General features: G+C 37.7%; 1 protein-coding gene across 5 annotated transcripts in view; it reads right to left on the bottom strand.

Annotated features, from left to right (window-relative positions):
• Positions 1–18,388, bottom strand: part of LOC139977230 (uncharacterized) — a 188,221-nt gene that overhangs the window by 1,714 nt on the left and 168,119 nt on the right. For 3 of the 5 annotated variants that reach the window (XM_071986467.1, XM_071986469.1, XM_071986470.1), the window contains exons 16-28: positions 17,898–18,114; positions 16,898–17,013; positions 14,629–14,842; positions 13,274–13,570; positions 12,006–12,209; positions 11,098–11,128; positions 9,711–9,742; positions 8,897–9,040; positions 6,500–6,635; positions 4,824–5,200; positions 3,289–3,348; positions 1,462–2,454; positions 671–757 (exon numbers count right to left, since the gene is read on the bottom strand). In XM_071986467.1, coding sequence (XP_071842568.1) covers positions 671–757; positions 1,462–2,454; positions 3,289–3,348; positions 4,824–5,200; positions 6,500–6,635; positions 8,897–9,040; positions 9,711–9,742; positions 11,098–11,128; positions 12,006–12,209; positions 13,274–13,570; positions 14,629–14,842; positions 16,898–17,013; positions 17,898–18,114 — 2,908 coding nt within the window. The remainder of the gene's footprint in view (positions 1–670; positions 758–1,461; positions 2,455–3,288; positions 3,349–4,823; positions 5,201–6,499; positions 6,636–8,896; positions 9,041–9,710; positions 9,743–11,097; positions 11,129–12,005; positions 12,210–13,273; positions 13,571–14,628; positions 14,843–16,897; positions 17,014–17,897; positions 18,115–18,388) is intronic. The other 2 variants (XM_071986468.1, XM_071986471.1) reach the window with 2 other exon arrangements.

Here is an 18,388-nt window from a genome sequence, read left to right as displayed (position 1 = left end):
CTGTTACATTTCAAGATTTCTCCAATGTATGTTAACTTTTTGCTCTATAATTAAATAAATAAATGAAATGAAAGAGAAACTAATCCATATACCTTTCAATAATCCATAGACTAATCCATATACCTTTCAATATCCATATACCTTTAAATATCCAGAAACTAATCCATATACTTTTCAATATCCATATACTAATCAATATACCTTGCAATATCCATAGACTAATCCATATACCTTTCAATAATCCATAGACTAATCCATATACTTTTCAATATCCATATACTAATCCATATAACTTTCAATAATCCCTAGAGAAATCCATATACCTTTTAATAATCCATAGACTAATCCATATACCTTTCAATATCCATATACTAATCCATATACCTTTCAATAATCCATAGACTAATCCATATACCTGTCAATAATCCATAGACTAATCCATATACCTTTCAATATCCATATACTAATTTATATACCTTTCAATATCCATAAACTAATCCATAAACTTTTCAATAATCCATAGACTAATCCATATACCTTTCAATAATCCATAGACTAATCCATATACCTTTCAATAATCCATGGACTAATCCATATACCATTCAATAATCCATAGACCAATCCATACACTAATCCAGATACCTTCAAGATTTCCAATAAACAGACTTACCATTGCTAACAAGCTCAAAGTCTGTATCTCTCATCCCCTCATCCATTTCAGAATCAGAGACTGTGGACCTCCTCTTGGCAGCATGCCCTATGGTAGTATTAAGAAATGTAATAGAATAGTAGCACAGGAGAAATAGTAGGGAAGGGGGAGGGGGTGAGGTGGTTGGAAGAACAGTGGAATAGGGTTATAAAATTAGCAAGGTAAATATATAACATAGATAGTGTCATCGTTGCCGATGTGTGTTATTCCTTAGCATGACCATAGGGAAATATCCGCTAAGTCGAGGTCGAGCAAAGGTTAATGCTGCCCTCGCCTTATGGTGTTTATGGTGTGACCGTTTATACCCGCCTCCTCGCTTTGCATATTTACGTAATCAATGCATACTTAGGTATTATGTGAACTACATATGCTTCATTCCTCTCCTGGTTCAGAGAGGCATCGCATGTGCTCCTATAGCAGAGATCCTTAGTATGTAAGTATCATACAAGTTTTATATAGGTATTAAGGGGCTAGATATCATAATTGTTTACCTCTTTTAATATTAATGGTTTGATATTTTTACTTAATAGTTTTCACCTTGGTCCTGTTGAGCAATGTGTGCAAATAAACGGGTTGAAACCTCTGACTACTTGTTCAGCTTCATTGAGCGTTGTCTCGATGACAGATAGTTTGTTCAACTTTGATATTTTAGTTGGACTCAGCCAATTAGACGCAAGAAGATGAACACTACCGAGGTAAATAAACAGGAACTAAATGATGTATAAAGAGCAACTTTAAAACCTTTCATTTACCATCTTTAGAGGCCATTTGGGTTGGTTTCATCGGGGCATATCCAGCCTCGTTGTTCCCTGCCAAGGCCCGCAGCTCCCCTTGAGACATATACTTTAGCAGTTCCTGACCAATTTGAGCGTGTCGAGGATCAGCGAACACTCTCTGAGATGCTATTGAAGATCCACTGCCTTCACTGTACTGGTCTGTGCTACCCCCGCTCTGCATCCGAGCATATGGGGGATCCCCTTGGGGTGGGGCCTTCTTGTGGGGCCTAGGGGAAGAGTTTTGATAGCTCATCGGAGCCATCTGAAAGTGGTCCCCATGGGCTGGTCCTGGATACGTCCGTGTGTCGTGAGCCCCATTCTGACCGTTAAGATTCTGTACCGTCCGAGGCGATTGATTCCGTCTGTGTTCACCGTGGAAACTACCTCCGTGCGCTTGCATGGATTTAGCACTCTTACAATCTGGACAATGATCGCAAAATTCCTGTCGTTCGAGGGAGTGGAATCCCTGATTGTTCGGTGGGAAGGTCCCATCGTAATTGTAACCATGAATAGGTTGCGGTGTCCTGTGCATATTGAATCCTGGCTGCTGCTGTTCAAACTGTCCACTGTAGCCACCAGATGAATAATTATCAGGCAGGCCCATCCCCATCTGCTGTTGCTGGGTGTGGACACTATGATCATGCATACCCAATCCCATTGGTTGCCCGCCGTTATGCACGTCGTGAATATTCACGTTATTTGCTGGAAAGTCAGTTTTGACATGCTGGTGATGCATATTCATGACTGGATTATGATGAATATTCACCAATTGATTGTGATGCTGAGCAGACATATGCTGCCCATCCATACTAGACTGTGCACCCGGTCTAGGCTGTGTCGGTAGAGGGGGCGGAGCATTTGGGTCGTGAGGAGGAGACTGTTCGGGTGGAGGCGGCATCAATTCTGACCAATTGGCAGGTGATTGGTTGTTCTTCCTGAGGTGATGACGATAAACCCTGTGGCCTCCTCCTAGAATGATCAGAGATTGTAATGATAGATATTGATATATGATACATAAATAGATTGATAACACAGCTACTAACACAAGGTGTGAGTTTTACACCAGTCAGTACAGAGACAAACTGGCCATTGTCTTCTGTACAGTCTCAGTTGTAATGCATATATTACAAACTGGCCATTGTTTACTGTACAGTCTAAGCTATGTATCCTAATATTGTAATGCATTTATTACAAACTGGCCATTGTTTACTGTACAGTCTCAGATATGTATCCTAATTTTGTAATGCATTTATTACAAACTTGCCATTGTTTACTGTACAGTCTCAGATATGTATCCTAATTTTGTCATGCATTTATTACAAACTGGCCATTGTTTACTGTGCAGTCTAAGCTATGTATCCTAATTTTGTAATGCATTTATTACAAACTGGCCATTGTTTACTGTACAGTCTCAGATATGTATCCTAATTTAATAATGCATTTATTACAAACCGGCTATTGTTAACTGTACAGCCAAAGCTATGTATCCTAATTTTGTGATGCATTTATTTGTATGGTTGTGGCCAGTCTGTCTCTGTACTGACTGGTGTACAACTTGTACCTTCTGTAGTAGATGTGTGATATTATTACATATGATACATGATCCTCACTAAAGCTCACTTTAAATCTAATATATCATTAAACCATAGCTATGAAAAAAGTAGGTTGACCACTGGCAGAGAAATTTATCGACAAAGTTGGAAAGCAATGGCAGAACATTACCTTTTCATTACCTGTGGAATATTCCTTATTTCCAAAGCAATAAATTAAGATGGTATAAAATAATTTAATGTCTTAACAAACCTTGTGAACTGGCAGATGAATACAAGCTGGATTGATCTGAGAATCCTGATACAGAATGATCTATAGAATAAACCAAACCAGATGTATAGTTGAATATAGTTATATATAGTTAAATATAGTTAAATATAGTTATACAGAAAGATCTATAGAAAAAACAAACCACATGTATAGTTAAGAATAGATATATATAGTTAAATATAGTTATACAGAGTGATTAAGGGGTTAATCAACGGTCTAGCGTGCGTTACTCACAGGATTAATGCACGATCGGGGGATAATGCAAGCGATGCACGAGGGCGGAGTCCGAGTGCATCCAGCGATAGCATTCACACCCAGAGTGCATTAATCATGTGAGTAACGCACGCTAGACCGTTGATTAACCCCGTTCATTCATACACTACCATTTGTGTGGGGGGAAAAATCATAAAACAAAACTTTTTTGGTTACATATAACCAAAGATTTATTAAAGTGATGCCCCATAATTTTACCGTGCGTTACTCACAGGATTAACCACAGTCAGCTGACCTGAATGGACCAATAGGATTTAGGAATCTTTACTAAGTATGAATGAACTATAGATAAACCAACCCACATGTATAGTTAAATATAGTTATATATAGTTATATATAGTTAAATATAGTTAAATATAGTTATACAGAATGATCTATAGATAAACCAAACCACATGTATAGTTAAATATAGTTATATATAGTTAAATATAGTTATACAGAATGATCTTTAGATAAACCAAATCACATGTATAGTTAAATATAGTTATATATAGTTAAATATAGTTATACAGAATAATCTATAGATAAACCAAACCACATGTATAGTTAAATATAGTTATATATAGTTAAATATAGTTATATATAGTTAAATATAGTTAAATATAGTTATACAGAATGATCTTTACATAAACCAAACCACATGTATAGTTTAATCTAGTTATATATAGTTAAATATAGTTATACAGAATGATCTATAGATAAACCAAACCACATGTATAGTTAACTACAGTTATACAGTGCACACTAAATCCAACCACCTACACAATATTTGAACAAATCTTCTCTGTGAAAAATGTTTAACAATTGTCGACAACTTTTTGAGAAAAAAATATAAAATGAATGTTTGAAGATGTTTGTAAGGTCTACATGAACCACACACATTTTTTGGCACTAGTAATCACAGTTATTTAACTTTAATGTACAAATTTTCAACAATCAATTCACCAGCAATTTGTCTCCAATATTCATATCATCATTTCAGTTTGCTAAATATTACATGATATATGGCCATAGCTTCTGGACTCCAATATTCATATCATTATTTCAGTTTGCTCAATACTACATGATATAAGCCCAAGCTACTGAAGTACAATATTCATATCATCAATTCAGTTTGCTAAATACTACATGATATAGGCCCAAACCACAACCAGAAAATGTTGATGATAATTAAGATCTTTGCACTACTCTGTTATGACGGTACAACCAGGATTCAATTTGGCATACATCAATATGTAACCCACCTCTTCTTGGAACAGGTGGACCACTCCCCAGGTTAACCCTGCCATCATCTCTGGAACCTTTTCTCCCTTGTTCAAAGTGAGGGAGTTGTCTTTCGGTCTTCTTTCGGTGGTCCTGAGAGTTCCATGAATTGGTCCACTCGGAACTACTGTCGCTGCACTGGGGCTTTCTGAAGGATGGAAGTACCAGGGTAGATGAGGCATATGGCTCTGGGTCCTCCCCCATAGGGTGGTGGTGGTGGCCCGGGTGAGGATGAAGTCCTGACAGAGACCCTACGGGAAGAAAGTTAGGGTGCACTGGAGGTCCATATGCTATACCTGGTCCTGGACTGGGTGTCGATGTGCCATCTGGATTTTCTACCACTGCATATTCTGGGGAGCTGTGAGGGGAAGCACATGATGAGAATTAGTCCATGAACCATAGGTTGCATTTTTCAGCTCTCTTGACCTCAACTTACTGAAACTTCATCTCCTGCAAACCTTGCCATGTCTGCATTGAACTGATAGTGATTTGGCTACTAGCTGTGTGATGAGTTGCATAATAGACGAATACGCAGCTCAACAAAGGTGCAAATAGATGGGACTGTCAGATCACTCAGTTAACCAACTGGAAAAAACGACAGGTTTTTTGATGCAACCTATAGCTAATAGACACTTTTGACTATAGCTAATAGACTATAGCTAATAGACTATAGCTAATAGACACTTTTGACTATAGCTAATAGACTATAGCTAATAGACTATAGCTAATAGACACTTTTGACTATAGCTAATAGACTATAGCTAATAGACTATAGCTAATAGACACTTTTGTGGCATGAGAAAACCATTTCTTAATTTAATCAAGAACATTTTGTGCATCGTTGCCTTTTACTCTCAGAAATTGGTTGATATATTTCTTACTGACGGACACAGACAGATAATTGTCACATTCATGGCTTGTTGATGAAAGAGATGAAACAAAATTAGTGGGCAGTGCTCTTCAATTGTGTTACCTTTGCTTCACCTGTAGATCCACGAATAGTGACTTATTCTTGCAATTCTAGTCAGTGGCGGAGCTAGGGGTATTGTTCAGCAGGAGCGAGAATGGTCTGTAGGGGCCCTTTCGACACTATCTAAGCGGAGCGCCACCACAGGTTGGTGCGTAGCGTACAGAATTTTTTTGAGTAAAGAAAAAAACCTAGATTGCCGGAAATGACCCTTTCCGGGTCTGGCTAATTTGCAGATAAACGAAGAATAAGTAGGTGTCATCTCGAACTTACACCAACAAAATGTGACAAATGTCAATAGGTAGATGAGAGCGCAATAAAAAAGTCAATAATCGCGAATAAGTAAAAAGTGGTAAAAAGCTGTAAAGGGCGCCAGCAGTCCATTTGAGTCTGTCAGGGGGGAGGGGGCATCCGCCCCCTCTGGCTGTATGGACACTCCACCACTGATTCTAGTGTAAGCACACTCATGGACCGATTGACAATTATTTGCAAATGTTCTGCTGTGTTTTTTGTAAGTCGGGTAGTTTGCATATTTTCATTGTGCTCTGCAAGGGCAATAAACCTCAACATGCCTTGCATATCACCATCTACAATGTATACAAGTGAAGCATCTTGCACAAATACTGTCTTATTCAGTCAGTTTTCAGGATACTGCTAATGGATTAAGGTATGACAGGTATGAGGACTTACTTGGCACCCAAATGGGCTCCATGAAAAGTGGAGAGTGTTGGGTAGTTTGAGCTTCCAATTCCACTACTGGTGAGGCTATTTTGGCGAAGGTAAGCCTTGTTAGGGGGGTTCACATTAACATTAAACTGTGGTGGATCTGAAACAAAATGATTAAACATTTCATGACATCAAATGTATATGAATGATGCAATAATAAGTGAATTATACAGAATGTAATACTTCCATCTGAACAGAACAATTGGTCATTGTGTCATTAAACATTATGCAAAATACTTTGAACGAGAACATAAGTTTTGAGAGACAATACAGCATTCCCATAAAATGGCTTTGAGCCTTAAACCTAAGAAGTTTTTAACCATGAAAATGGTCAATTTTGTGTCAATTTTGTTAAAGCCAGTCAAATGAGGAGAGAGACAACTTAAGCCAACATTGTTTCTTTCCATACTGTAGAAAACCCAGACATGTGTTCAATAAACCCATGCAGCAAACTTGAAGCAAGACAAAACCAAACCCTGAAGCATGCTCTTAGACTTAACATGGAGAACAGTACAGTCTGCACTGAATTTATCAAAGAAACAGCAGATGCTTCCAGTGTAAATAGATTTCCACCAACAGGATCTGTTCAGTTTACAATAAAACACAAAAGACACAGCAGCAACACACATTCAGTTTTGGTTTCTTCAGCTAATAAAACATGTGACAGTAAAAACAGATTTTAAAGCTTTCCCGCAAAACAGGTTAACAAATAATACCATGCAAGATTTCACACAATTGGTAACAACCCTTAACATCGTCATTATCAGGTATAGTCTGTCATGATCATCAAAATAGAGCACATCTTTCATGAGATTAATTGTTCATTTAGTAATACAGAAACAATACTAGATTGGTAACAATTGGTGCCATTTTTTGCAACGTTGTGCTGAAATTGTTAACTTGTTTAAGGCAATGAGATTTAAGAATTGCTGATTCAAGTAATGGCCAGGTCATTAGCAGGGGCATAGCCAGGTTTTTGGTGTGGGGCTGGGGGGGGGGAAAAGTTAAATTTCTGTCCTCATATTCAGACACATAGTGGTGGAGCAGCATCCTGGGGGAGAGGTAGCCTATAAGGAGAGGGGGGAAATTTTTGTTTTTCGAAAAGGGCTTAGATATAAAATGGTGTTATCATTCTATTTTTTTTAACTACATTTTTGTACTAAAACTTTCCTTTTTTGGGGTACAAAATCTTTACCAATTTTGGGGGGGAAAAAACGAAAAAATAATGTGCGCGCCTGCACAGTCAAAAACCATCAGGCTATATCACATATTGAAGAAACATATATATGAGAATACAAATATATGACCCCTCAGAGAGACACTGCATATGCGCGCGTAGCGCACATATTTTTTTGAGGTGACCATTCGATGAGTTCTATTTCGAGGTTGAACCCCCCCCCCCCGCACTTTGTGCACATATTCTTGAGGTGACTTTTCATTACATTCTCATTAGTAGTTGACCCCACCCCCCACCCCTTCATTGGCCCATACCCCAGGTTGGAGTACATTTAGTTTTTATTGTTCTTGCTCCCTTTGATTTTTCAGTCACCCTTCGTGTCCCCAAAGATTTCTGTGGGGGGCACTCTGCCCCCCTGCCCCCTCTGGCTATGCTACTGGCTGGTCAATATGCTTTGTCCATTGGCAAGGCAATTGATCTTGCTTGTCTCTCTTCACCCAGGTGTGTAAATTAGGACCAGTGAGGTAACTTGTGAAAATAGTTGGATTGCTTCTGCACCCTTTGGGATGACCCCAGGTTATGCATAGATGTAGCACACACACTGTAGCACTCTGGAAGTGTCTGTTGAATTGCACATTTATAAGTTAGCATGACCATTAGTGAACTGCTATGAAGCTGTGTGAGAAGCCCATGGCCTTGATACAAATCTGTAAGCCTTCCAACTTATTCTTTTCATCGCACTCTTTATTTTCTAGCATTTTTCTAGGAATTATATTTTTTACTCTGTAGAATCCTTGAGAGTACTTTCACATCTATGCAACCTTAAGTGCATATACTGATATCCCAACTTGCTTCAAATATTGATTCAACTTGTATTGATTGATCCAAGCTCCCTCAAGTCTTATATGTACTTTTCGAAAACTTTTTGACGCAAGTAAAATGTTGGCATTACAGGCAGAATTAACTTCATTCCTCTCTATGTGTATAAACAAAGTACATGTGATGATTCCAGAGTTTTATCAAGTAATTTACCAACCTTAATGTCCACGACACTATGGATGATTGAAACTTAAATTATGGAAACATAAGTACGTATTTTCTTAGTTTTGACTGATACTTTTTTGGCTGATAATTTTTTACACTTGTTGTGCCACGTTGACTGCAAAATGATTATTTAAGCTTACCATATGCCTCCTGAAGCCAATGAGATGGAATTTGGTTCCCGGGCCAATTGGATGTAGGGTTACTCGGAGGGTTAGTCGGAGGTGGGGGTTTCTCCAAAGTGTCTGAGGATGCAGATGATGAAGACCCATCACCACTACAACAAGCTGATAGCAACAGAAACCAAGAAAGCAAAGGCACATGAACAAGGGTTGAACCAAAACAAAAGTGAAAGCAAAATGTCAAATTCCCCTAAAACATCTTCCCGATACAAATCTCAAATCTTGAAGCACAAGATTTGGGAACCTGAACTCAAATGCGTATAAAGCTTTAAAAACTCAACAGGGTCTTGACTGGAAGAAAAACACCATGATAATAATTTTACAAGATCAAACTTGAAAGCAATAAATTCCATGGCATGCACAAAAAGCGGTAAATATCAGCTATAGACTTCTCTGACAATTCATGATCCATTATCATAATATAATGATGTCAATGAATGCACCATACATTCAATTGATACTGTCTACTATGTATATTAGTTAACACAAAGTAGCTCCTGAAAACAAAACTGTACAAAGGGAAGAATTCAATGTAGGATTAAGTCAAGTGTTTTCCACAGTGTAACAAGATATCCATTCCTTTTACTATAGGACCCCAAGCAAGTACCCAGAGCATACCACATAGAGAGGAGATTAGCATATAGTTGCTACTGCATGGTACAAGCATGCATTGCGGTACCTTTATACTAACATTAAACATACAATATACAACAGCAGTTTGCTCACATGGAACTTTTGCAGCCACCACAAATCTTCAATGTTACCTATTTCTTACCTGTATGGCCCTTAGTCATTGCAACATGACCACTGTAAAGGAAAGACAGAACCAGAATAAGAATGTTGGGGAAGAAATAGCAGTTTCACCTGAGAGGATTACTTAAATAATAAATCCCAAATAGGTAACCATTTCAACATTAGATACTGTCTAATACAGGGGTTCCCTAACTGGGCTGCATGAACCCCCAGGGGGTTTGTGAGTCCATCCAGGGGTTCGTGAGACGTTCTGAAAGTTAAAACTAGAGTACTTTTTGTTGAACTAAAATATATATATAATTTAGTAATGTTCAAAAGTCATACCTATCGACAAACTTTTTTCACGTATCATACGCATATGTTGCCATATTAGTACCTTACCATGCATGTCATAAATAACTGAATTATGAAACAGACACAGGCCGCATGACTTTGGTGAAGTTGGTGTACAATGACATAACAGTACAATATTACACTATGAACTTGATCTTTAACGAAGCACTGTTATGCGTAATATAGTATAATAATGACTCAGATCGTGTCTCGAAAAGTTGGGGGTTCGTGGACAACTCTGACATCCACAGGGGGTTCGTGGTGGAATAAAGTTAGGGAAAGCCTGGTCTAATAGATTGATCTGAGCAAGATCCTCATTGGTTTACTGATAGGTATGAACATTTGTACACTAGCTAATGTCTAATCTGAGCAAGATCCTCTTTGGTTAACTAGATGCAAGCAACTCTTTGTAGAATCAATGATTATAACACAGAATGAGCTAAACTCCTTATATCCATACAGCTAAATTCATATATTACATAATTGACGAAATGCAAGCACTAATATATTGAGTGAATGGGGCATCTAAGGTGGAATTTTATCTTATGAAAAAGATTTCCTTTGCAAGAAGGTTGACTAAGACAGAAATAATGTTTTTATTTCACTAGTTGGACCTTACTATCACTCAATGCAACTTTTACTTACTCGACACTACCAGTGTTTACTGTAGATTAATATAATAGAATGGCAAAAAGATGGAATATTATGTGGCTTCCTGTTGTACAATCAGTTTTACATGACTTTGTTTTATTTTTATGTATGAGTATTCGTAAAGTACTCGTCCTGAGCAAAAACCAAGTACTTTATATCGAGTACAGGTATGAGTCCTTTAGCATCTGAGTTTACTCCCAGAGCACATTTTCACTTTCTTGCAAGATAAACTTGAATGTGCATTTGATGTTGTTCACATCCTTCGATCATAGAATTCTCATTTTTGCCGGCATTTTGTTTGTAGATGAAATAGAGAAGATGAAAGGCATCGGAACTTGAACATTTGTCAAGCCAAAGACTCAAACTGAAAAAGGTCTTAACTTTTGATGTGAAATTGTTGCATATACATCCCACAAGCTACTCACAGTTTATGGGCATTCTCTTTGGCAGCATTTTCTGTAAAAACAAAAGAGGATATAAAAAATTAAACTGTTACATTCACTTTCAGTATATCAAGCAATAGAAAGATGGAATACTGTAATTCTGAGTCAAAAGACCAAACAACGCTGCCTGATCAGCAAGTCTGAGAAAATATTAATGTGCAGCAGAGTCTGTTAACCCATAGCTAAAGCAACCATTGATCCTCAAGATTTGAACCAGCCCTACCCATACACCCCGCCAAACCATGATGGCAATTAAGGAATCAAAAGTTAATGTAACACTCTTCATACCTGTTAGTGAACAAATGGATGGTGTTTGAATGAACAATTCTTAACATGCATAGATGTTTAGAAGCTGTAACATATAACTTGCTTGGCAATTAAGTAATCAAATACTTAACAGGAGGCATCTTAAGTTGGTTATTATTTCAAAACATTGCCCTCGTTCGAACCCATTGCTATACCCCTCCCTCATCTCTGAGGATACCCGTCCACACCCTTAAAGGCATTGAAGACTCCCACACAAAGAAACGTCTGATGCCGTTAATCTGACCTAGTTTTGAATGAGGTGTAACAGAAGTGTTAGACACCACCATGGATCCCAGAAAATACACACACAGCTTGCTACCGTCGGTAATTAGACACTAGTGTACAGTCAATACATGCAGCTATGGTCTATACCCACAGCACAGTGTACATAGCAGCGATGGACATCTCAGGTCTTAATAAAAGATAACAATGTATCACATTGAAATACTGTCTGCATTTTGTAGCGACAAGAAAAAAACTTCACTTGCAAGCAACAGAAAGTTAACTTTTTCAGAGGGCGGAAAGCGGTTTTGGGGCGAGTCTTCAATGCCTTTGATTGAAATGATTACTCATTTCTTAATTACCTTTGTCATTATTTACAGAGTGTGTGTGCTTCCTCCTCTTACGTCGTCGTCGAAGAAGAAGAATACAGCTGGTTATTACCAGGAGAATAAACAATCCAAAGATGGCGAAGAATGCTGGATGAGAAATAAAGCTCATGCCCTCTGAGTCTGCATCATCTGTCTTGGATGAATCGCCATCGCCACGACTTGTGGGTCCGTTAGGAGCTGATCAAAGGAAGAAAAGGACAACCCCGATTATTCAGTGCAATTTAGTATATGAATGTTGTACCATTTTATGAATAGCAGAACAAATGTAAGGAACTGCTCTTTACGTCATGTTTCAGCTCCGAGCATCATCCGCATGCTCACTTCGCTCTAATTCATCGCTGATGTTACTCATCCCTAGAGTAAAAACACAGACTTACGGCTTGAGAACGTTCGCATCCAGTGCACCGTGCCTGTGGAACTCACTTCCAGAACATGTAAAAATGTGCAATACTGTGAACGGTTTCAAATCAGCACTCAAAACGTATCTTTTCACCAAAGCATATATGTTATAATTGTTATTATTATGTTAAGTGCTACGAGAATAGTTTGTTTGGTGCTATATAAAATTTATGTATTATTATTACTATTATTATTATTATCTATTCAGGCAATAAACATCTTCAAAAGTTCAGTTTGGCAAACAGGTTGCATTACCAACTTAGTTGTTATATGTCTGTGGATTGGGGGGGGGGTGGGAAAGGAGTATAAATTGAATGATGCAGTCAACTGCTACTGGTGCTTTGGCCGAGTGGATAAAGACAGTGGCATGTGAAGCAATGAGGCTTAGAAATCCGGAGGTTCCTGGTTCGATACCGGGCTGGGTCATAGTAAGGTGGGGTTTTCATCCAAGAGCAATCTACATTTTTCCCATCTGAAATGACTTTCAAAATTGTTAAGATTCCAACTTTTGAGTTAAAATGTTGAATTGGAGGCTACCCGAAGTGTTAGTTGTAATCCAAAAGCCCTTACAGGTTTCTCCCACATTTGTGGTCGCTTAAGAGTCGTAAAAATAACTGCGATTATTATTATTTATTAGTAGTTCACTAGAGATTCACTTTTCATGATCTTGCTATGAAATTCAAAGAACATCAAAGCTGTTTGCACTGTTAATTTGTGACTCTTCACATCCACTGACCATAATACTAACCATTTATAGACAATAAGAACATTAGTAAAACAAAACATTTGGAAATTTCCAGTTACTCTTTAAACAATGACATAAAAACTGCAAAATTGCTCACCAGGTGGTAGTCTTGCAAACTTTGTGGCGCTAAAAGGACCCATTCCAGCCACAGTGAAGGCAGCTACTTTGACTCCATATGACAGCCCGGGAGCGAGATCGCCAATGAGTCCCACAAACGTTGAATTACCGGGTATTGTAACATTTCTTTGCTGGTTGGTGGGAGTATTCCTACAGAAGATGTGGTATCCCAGAATAATTCCAGGGACTTCTTCTCTTGGTGGAGCATGCCATTGAACCTCGAAAGTTGTCACATTAAACGGCCGGAAAACAATTACCTCTGGTGGAGCTAGAGGTGCTGCAAATTGAAACCAAATTCCAGCAACAAATAGTTATGGGCATCATAAAAAAAAAAAGTGAAATCATATGAAATCAAAATAAAATAAACAATTCTTTGAGAATGAAACTTGCATGAATGTTTTATGAATATGTAATCTAAGAAGTGTCTCTCTAAATGCGTAATTGAAATGAAATGAAATAACATAAAATAAACAATTCTTTGAGAATAAAAATTGCATGAATGTTTTATGAATATGTAATCTAAGAACTGTCTCTCTAAATGCGTAATTTTTCACAACCATCATTTTCTTCAATGTGAATCTTAGAATGAATAAGTAGGGGCCATTACTCATCAACTATTTGTAGTATGTGTAAATGGTTCATCAGCCTAGCCTAGTGCTCGATGCACACAAGTAATGTTAATGACATGTTTCCTAGCACACTAACTGAATTTGACTTAGAGAATCAATTCCATATGCTGACATCACATTTTCTGATAGTGAGTTTGTCAAGCAGCAATAGTCACAGAATGTAACATTTACGGTGTTCATGTTGTTTCTACATATACGTTTTTCATGTTGTTTCTACATATACGGTTTTCATGTTGTTTCTACCTATATGGTTTTCATGTTTTTTCTACATATACGGTTTTCATGTTGTTTCTACATATACGGTTTTCATGTTGTTTCTACATATACCGTTTTCATGTGTTTTTCTACATATATATGGCTTTCATGTTGTTTCTACATATACAGTTTTCATGTTGTTTCTACATATACGGCTTTCATGTTGTTTCTACATATACGGTTTTTATGTTGTTTCTACATATACGGTTTTCATGTTGTTTCTACATATACGATTTTGATGTTGTTTCTACATATACAGTTTTCATGTTGTTTCTACATATACGGTTTTCATGTTGTTTCTACATATACGGTTTTCATGTTGTTTCTACATATACGGTTTTCAAGTTGTTTCTACATATACGGTTTTCATGTTGTTTCTGCATATACGGTTTTCATGTTGTTTCTGCGTATACGGTTTCATGTTGTTTCTACGTATACGGTTTCTACATACCAGTCTCGGCTGTTCGGATCACTTGTCTGTCCGTCTCAGGGCCCCTCAAGACTCCAGCAAAAGGTTGTACAGAGACAGCATAGGCTGTCCATGGCTGTAGGTTGTGGATGATTTTAACCCGTTCGGTTTCTATGGTAGTGATCACCTCATCTGGATTATTCACTGCCTGGAGTTTCACATAGAATCCCCCAATGTAATCTGCATTTCTGTCGAGCTAGTCAATCAAATTAAATATACACAATAGTTTACCCTTGTAGCTGTTACATAAATGTTAAAATTTACCAGTTACCTTACATGATTGATATATTTGTGATGATCAACCCCATCAATACTATGTGAATGTTAGCTATGCTTAAAGGGTGTGAAGACTCGCGCACAAAGAAACGTCTCATGCAGGTAATCTGAACTAGTTTCGCATGAGGTGTAACAGAAGTGTTGGGCACCACCATCGATCCCAGAAAATACACACACAGCTTGCTACCGTCGGTAATTAGATATAGTGTACAGTCAATACATACAGCTACGGTCAATACCCACAACACAGTGTACATAGCAGTGATGGACATCTCAGGTCTAGATAAAAGATAACAAGGTATCACATTATCTCATTACTGTCTGCATTTTGTAGCGACACAAACAAAACGTCACTTGCAAGCAATGGAAAGTTAACTTTTTCAGAGTGCGGCACACCGTTTAGGGCAAGTCTTCAATGCCTTTAATGGGAGGGTTAAATACATCCCACAAACATCTACTCAAACCATCTTGTACAGTTGGACTTACCTGACATGAAACAACCCCATCAATACTATGTGAATGTTAGCTATTCTTAATAATGGGAGGATTAAACACATCCCACCACAAACATCGACTCAAACCATCTTGTACAGTCGGACTTACCTGACATGAAACAACCCCATCAATACTATGTGAATGTTAGCTATTCTTAATAATGGGAGGATTAAACACATCCCACCACAAACATCGACTCAAACCATCTTGTACAGTCGGACTTACCTGCCATGAAACAACCCCATCCATACTACGTGAATGTTAGCTATGCTTAATGGGATGATTAAACACATCCCACAAACATCTACTCAAACCATCTTGTACAGTTGGACTTACCTGACATGAAACAACCCCATCAATACTATGTGAATGTTAGCTATTCTTAATAATGGGAGGATTAAACACATCCCACCACAAACATCGACTCAAACCATCTTGTACAGTCGGACTTACCTGCCATGAAACAACCCCATCCATACTATGTGAATGCTAGCTATGCTTAATGGGAGGATTAAACACATCCCACAAACATCTACTCAAACCATCTTGTACAGTCGGACTTACCTGCCATGAAACAACCCCATCAATACTATGTGAATGTTAGCTATGCTTAATGGGAGGATTAAACACATCCCACAAACATCTACTCAAACCATCTTGTACAGTTGGACTTACCTGACATGAAACAACCCCATCAATACTATGTGAATATTAGCTATTCTTAATAATGGGAGGATTAAACACATCCCACCACAAACATCGACTCAAACCATCTTGTACAGTCGGACTTACCTGCCATGAAACAACCCCATCCATACTATGTGAATGTTAGCTATGCTTAATGGGAGGATTAAACACATCCTACAAACATCTACTCAAACCATCTTGTACAGTTGGACTTACCTGCCATGAAACAAACCCCATCAATACTATGGGAATGTTAGCTATGCTTAATGGGAGGATTAAACACATCCCACCACAAACATCGACTCAAACCATCTTGTACAGTCGGACTTACCTGCCATGAAACAACCCCATCAATACTATGTGAATGTTAGCTATTCTTAATAATGGGAGGATTAAACACATCCCACCACAAACATCGACTCAAACCATCTTGTACAGTCGGACTTACCTGCCATGAAACAACCCCATCCATACTATGTGAATGTTAGCTATGCTTAATGGGATTATTAAACACATCCCACAAACATCTACTCAAACCATCTTTTACAGTCGGACTTACCTGCCATGAAACAACCCCATCAATACTATGTGAATGTTAGCTATTCTTAATAATGGGAGGATTAAACACATCCCACCACAAACATCTACTCAAACCATCTTGTACAGTCGGACTAACCTGCCATGAAACAACCCCATCAATACTATGTGAATGTTAGCTATTCTTAATAATGGGAGGATTAAACACATCCCACAACAAACATCTACTCAAACCATCTTTTACAGTCGGACTTACCTGCCATGAAATCTTGATTTCTGTCGGACTCAAGACTTCCAGTTTTTTAATGGCAATGCCACAGTCATCGAGTTTAGTTTTGAGAACATTCTGGTCACCTGGTACCCTGACGTCATCTGTATTTACAGAATGAAGGCAAATTTTTACAATGTCAGATGTTAGTCAACTCAGTGCTTATAATCCATTTTTAAGATCTCTGAGTGTTTCAATCTTGGCACATGCAACCCTTTGAAAAGCTAAACTAAATATGAATCTGGCCTCATGTTCAAATTCTTCTCTTTAATATAGAAACATGTTCAAGTCAGCTAATTTTAAAGTTTCTCTGTTTATACATAGGATAAGAAAATGATACATAATATTGAAATATTTAGTTTTGACTTATTCATTTAATAAATATGTTATTATAATGATTAATTGTGCTATATCATTGATGAACTAAGAGAAGCAGATAATAAATATTGCAATGTTGTGGAATGGGACTCTCTGGAGCAACAGGTAGAGGTTATGGATATCAGATATTGCCCTAATTAATTAATTGCCCTGTGTTGATTAATGTTGGTCTACAAAACCCAGAAGTTAATTGCTTCAAGTATTCAAAATGAAGGTCATCAAAAGTTGATTTGATGACCATTAAGTACTCAATACTGAATCAAGATATAAAACATAGTTTATTTTCATCCAACTAAATCTATGATAATTTGAATACTTATAAGTTTGACCCGACAAAAGTTCTTTGCACAAAATTGTCAAAATATAGTAATTTTATTATTTTTATTATTGTCATCTTTAACTGGGGTAGTCCTGCTCAGTGCAGAAGCACTGCTTTCCAGAGGAGCCCTCTAATAGCCTGCAAGCAGATTAAAAAAATGTCACAATAGCGAACCATTTCATTTCTGGGGAAAGGAGGACCTGTATAACTAAAAGACTGTATTTGTAGCAACAGGAAAAACACAATGTCGAAATAAAACAGAGGGATCGAAGAAACATCAGGCTTCCTTACTCTCGTCGAAAGTGCGGACATTGACCTCATTGCTCTCGTGTCCATCATGATGTCCGCTGAATGCATTAACTCGGATGTCATAGTCTGTGTTGCTCTCCAATCCATTCAGAATGATTGCGTTGGAATCCGACACGACCTCCGTCAACCACTGTCCCGAGGTAGCGGACTCTTTGTAACGAATCTTGAATCCTTCCACGAGAGTTCCACTTTCTTCTTCCTGAGAAACATTAACAAGAAAAAGGAAACAGACATAAAAACAGACAAAGATAAAGCAAGGTCAGAAAACATAAATATGAAAAAAAAAAATGTAACCATGTTGGTAAACGGGTCTTAAGGTTACTATTAATCGATAATGGGTAGTGCTGATTACATACAAACTTCCAATGAAAGAAATATATGTAATGGTTATGTAAATTTGACTTACTTTGCACATAACTTGGACATAAATGTTAAGAAAAAGCAAGGTCAGAAAACACAAAGATGAAAAAAAA

Source organism: Apostichopus japonicus, chromosome 12 (assembly GCF_037975245.1).
Source record: "Apostichopus japonicus isolate 1M-3 chromosome 12, ASM3797524v1, whole genome shotgun sequence".
Classification (NCBI taxonomy): Eukaryota; Metazoa; Echinodermata; class Holothuroidea; order Aspidochirotida; family Stichopodidae; genus Apostichopus; species Apostichopus japonicus.
The sequence above is the reverse complement of the archived record's forward strand: the minus strand, read 5'-3'. Positions and strand labels throughout refer to the sequence as shown.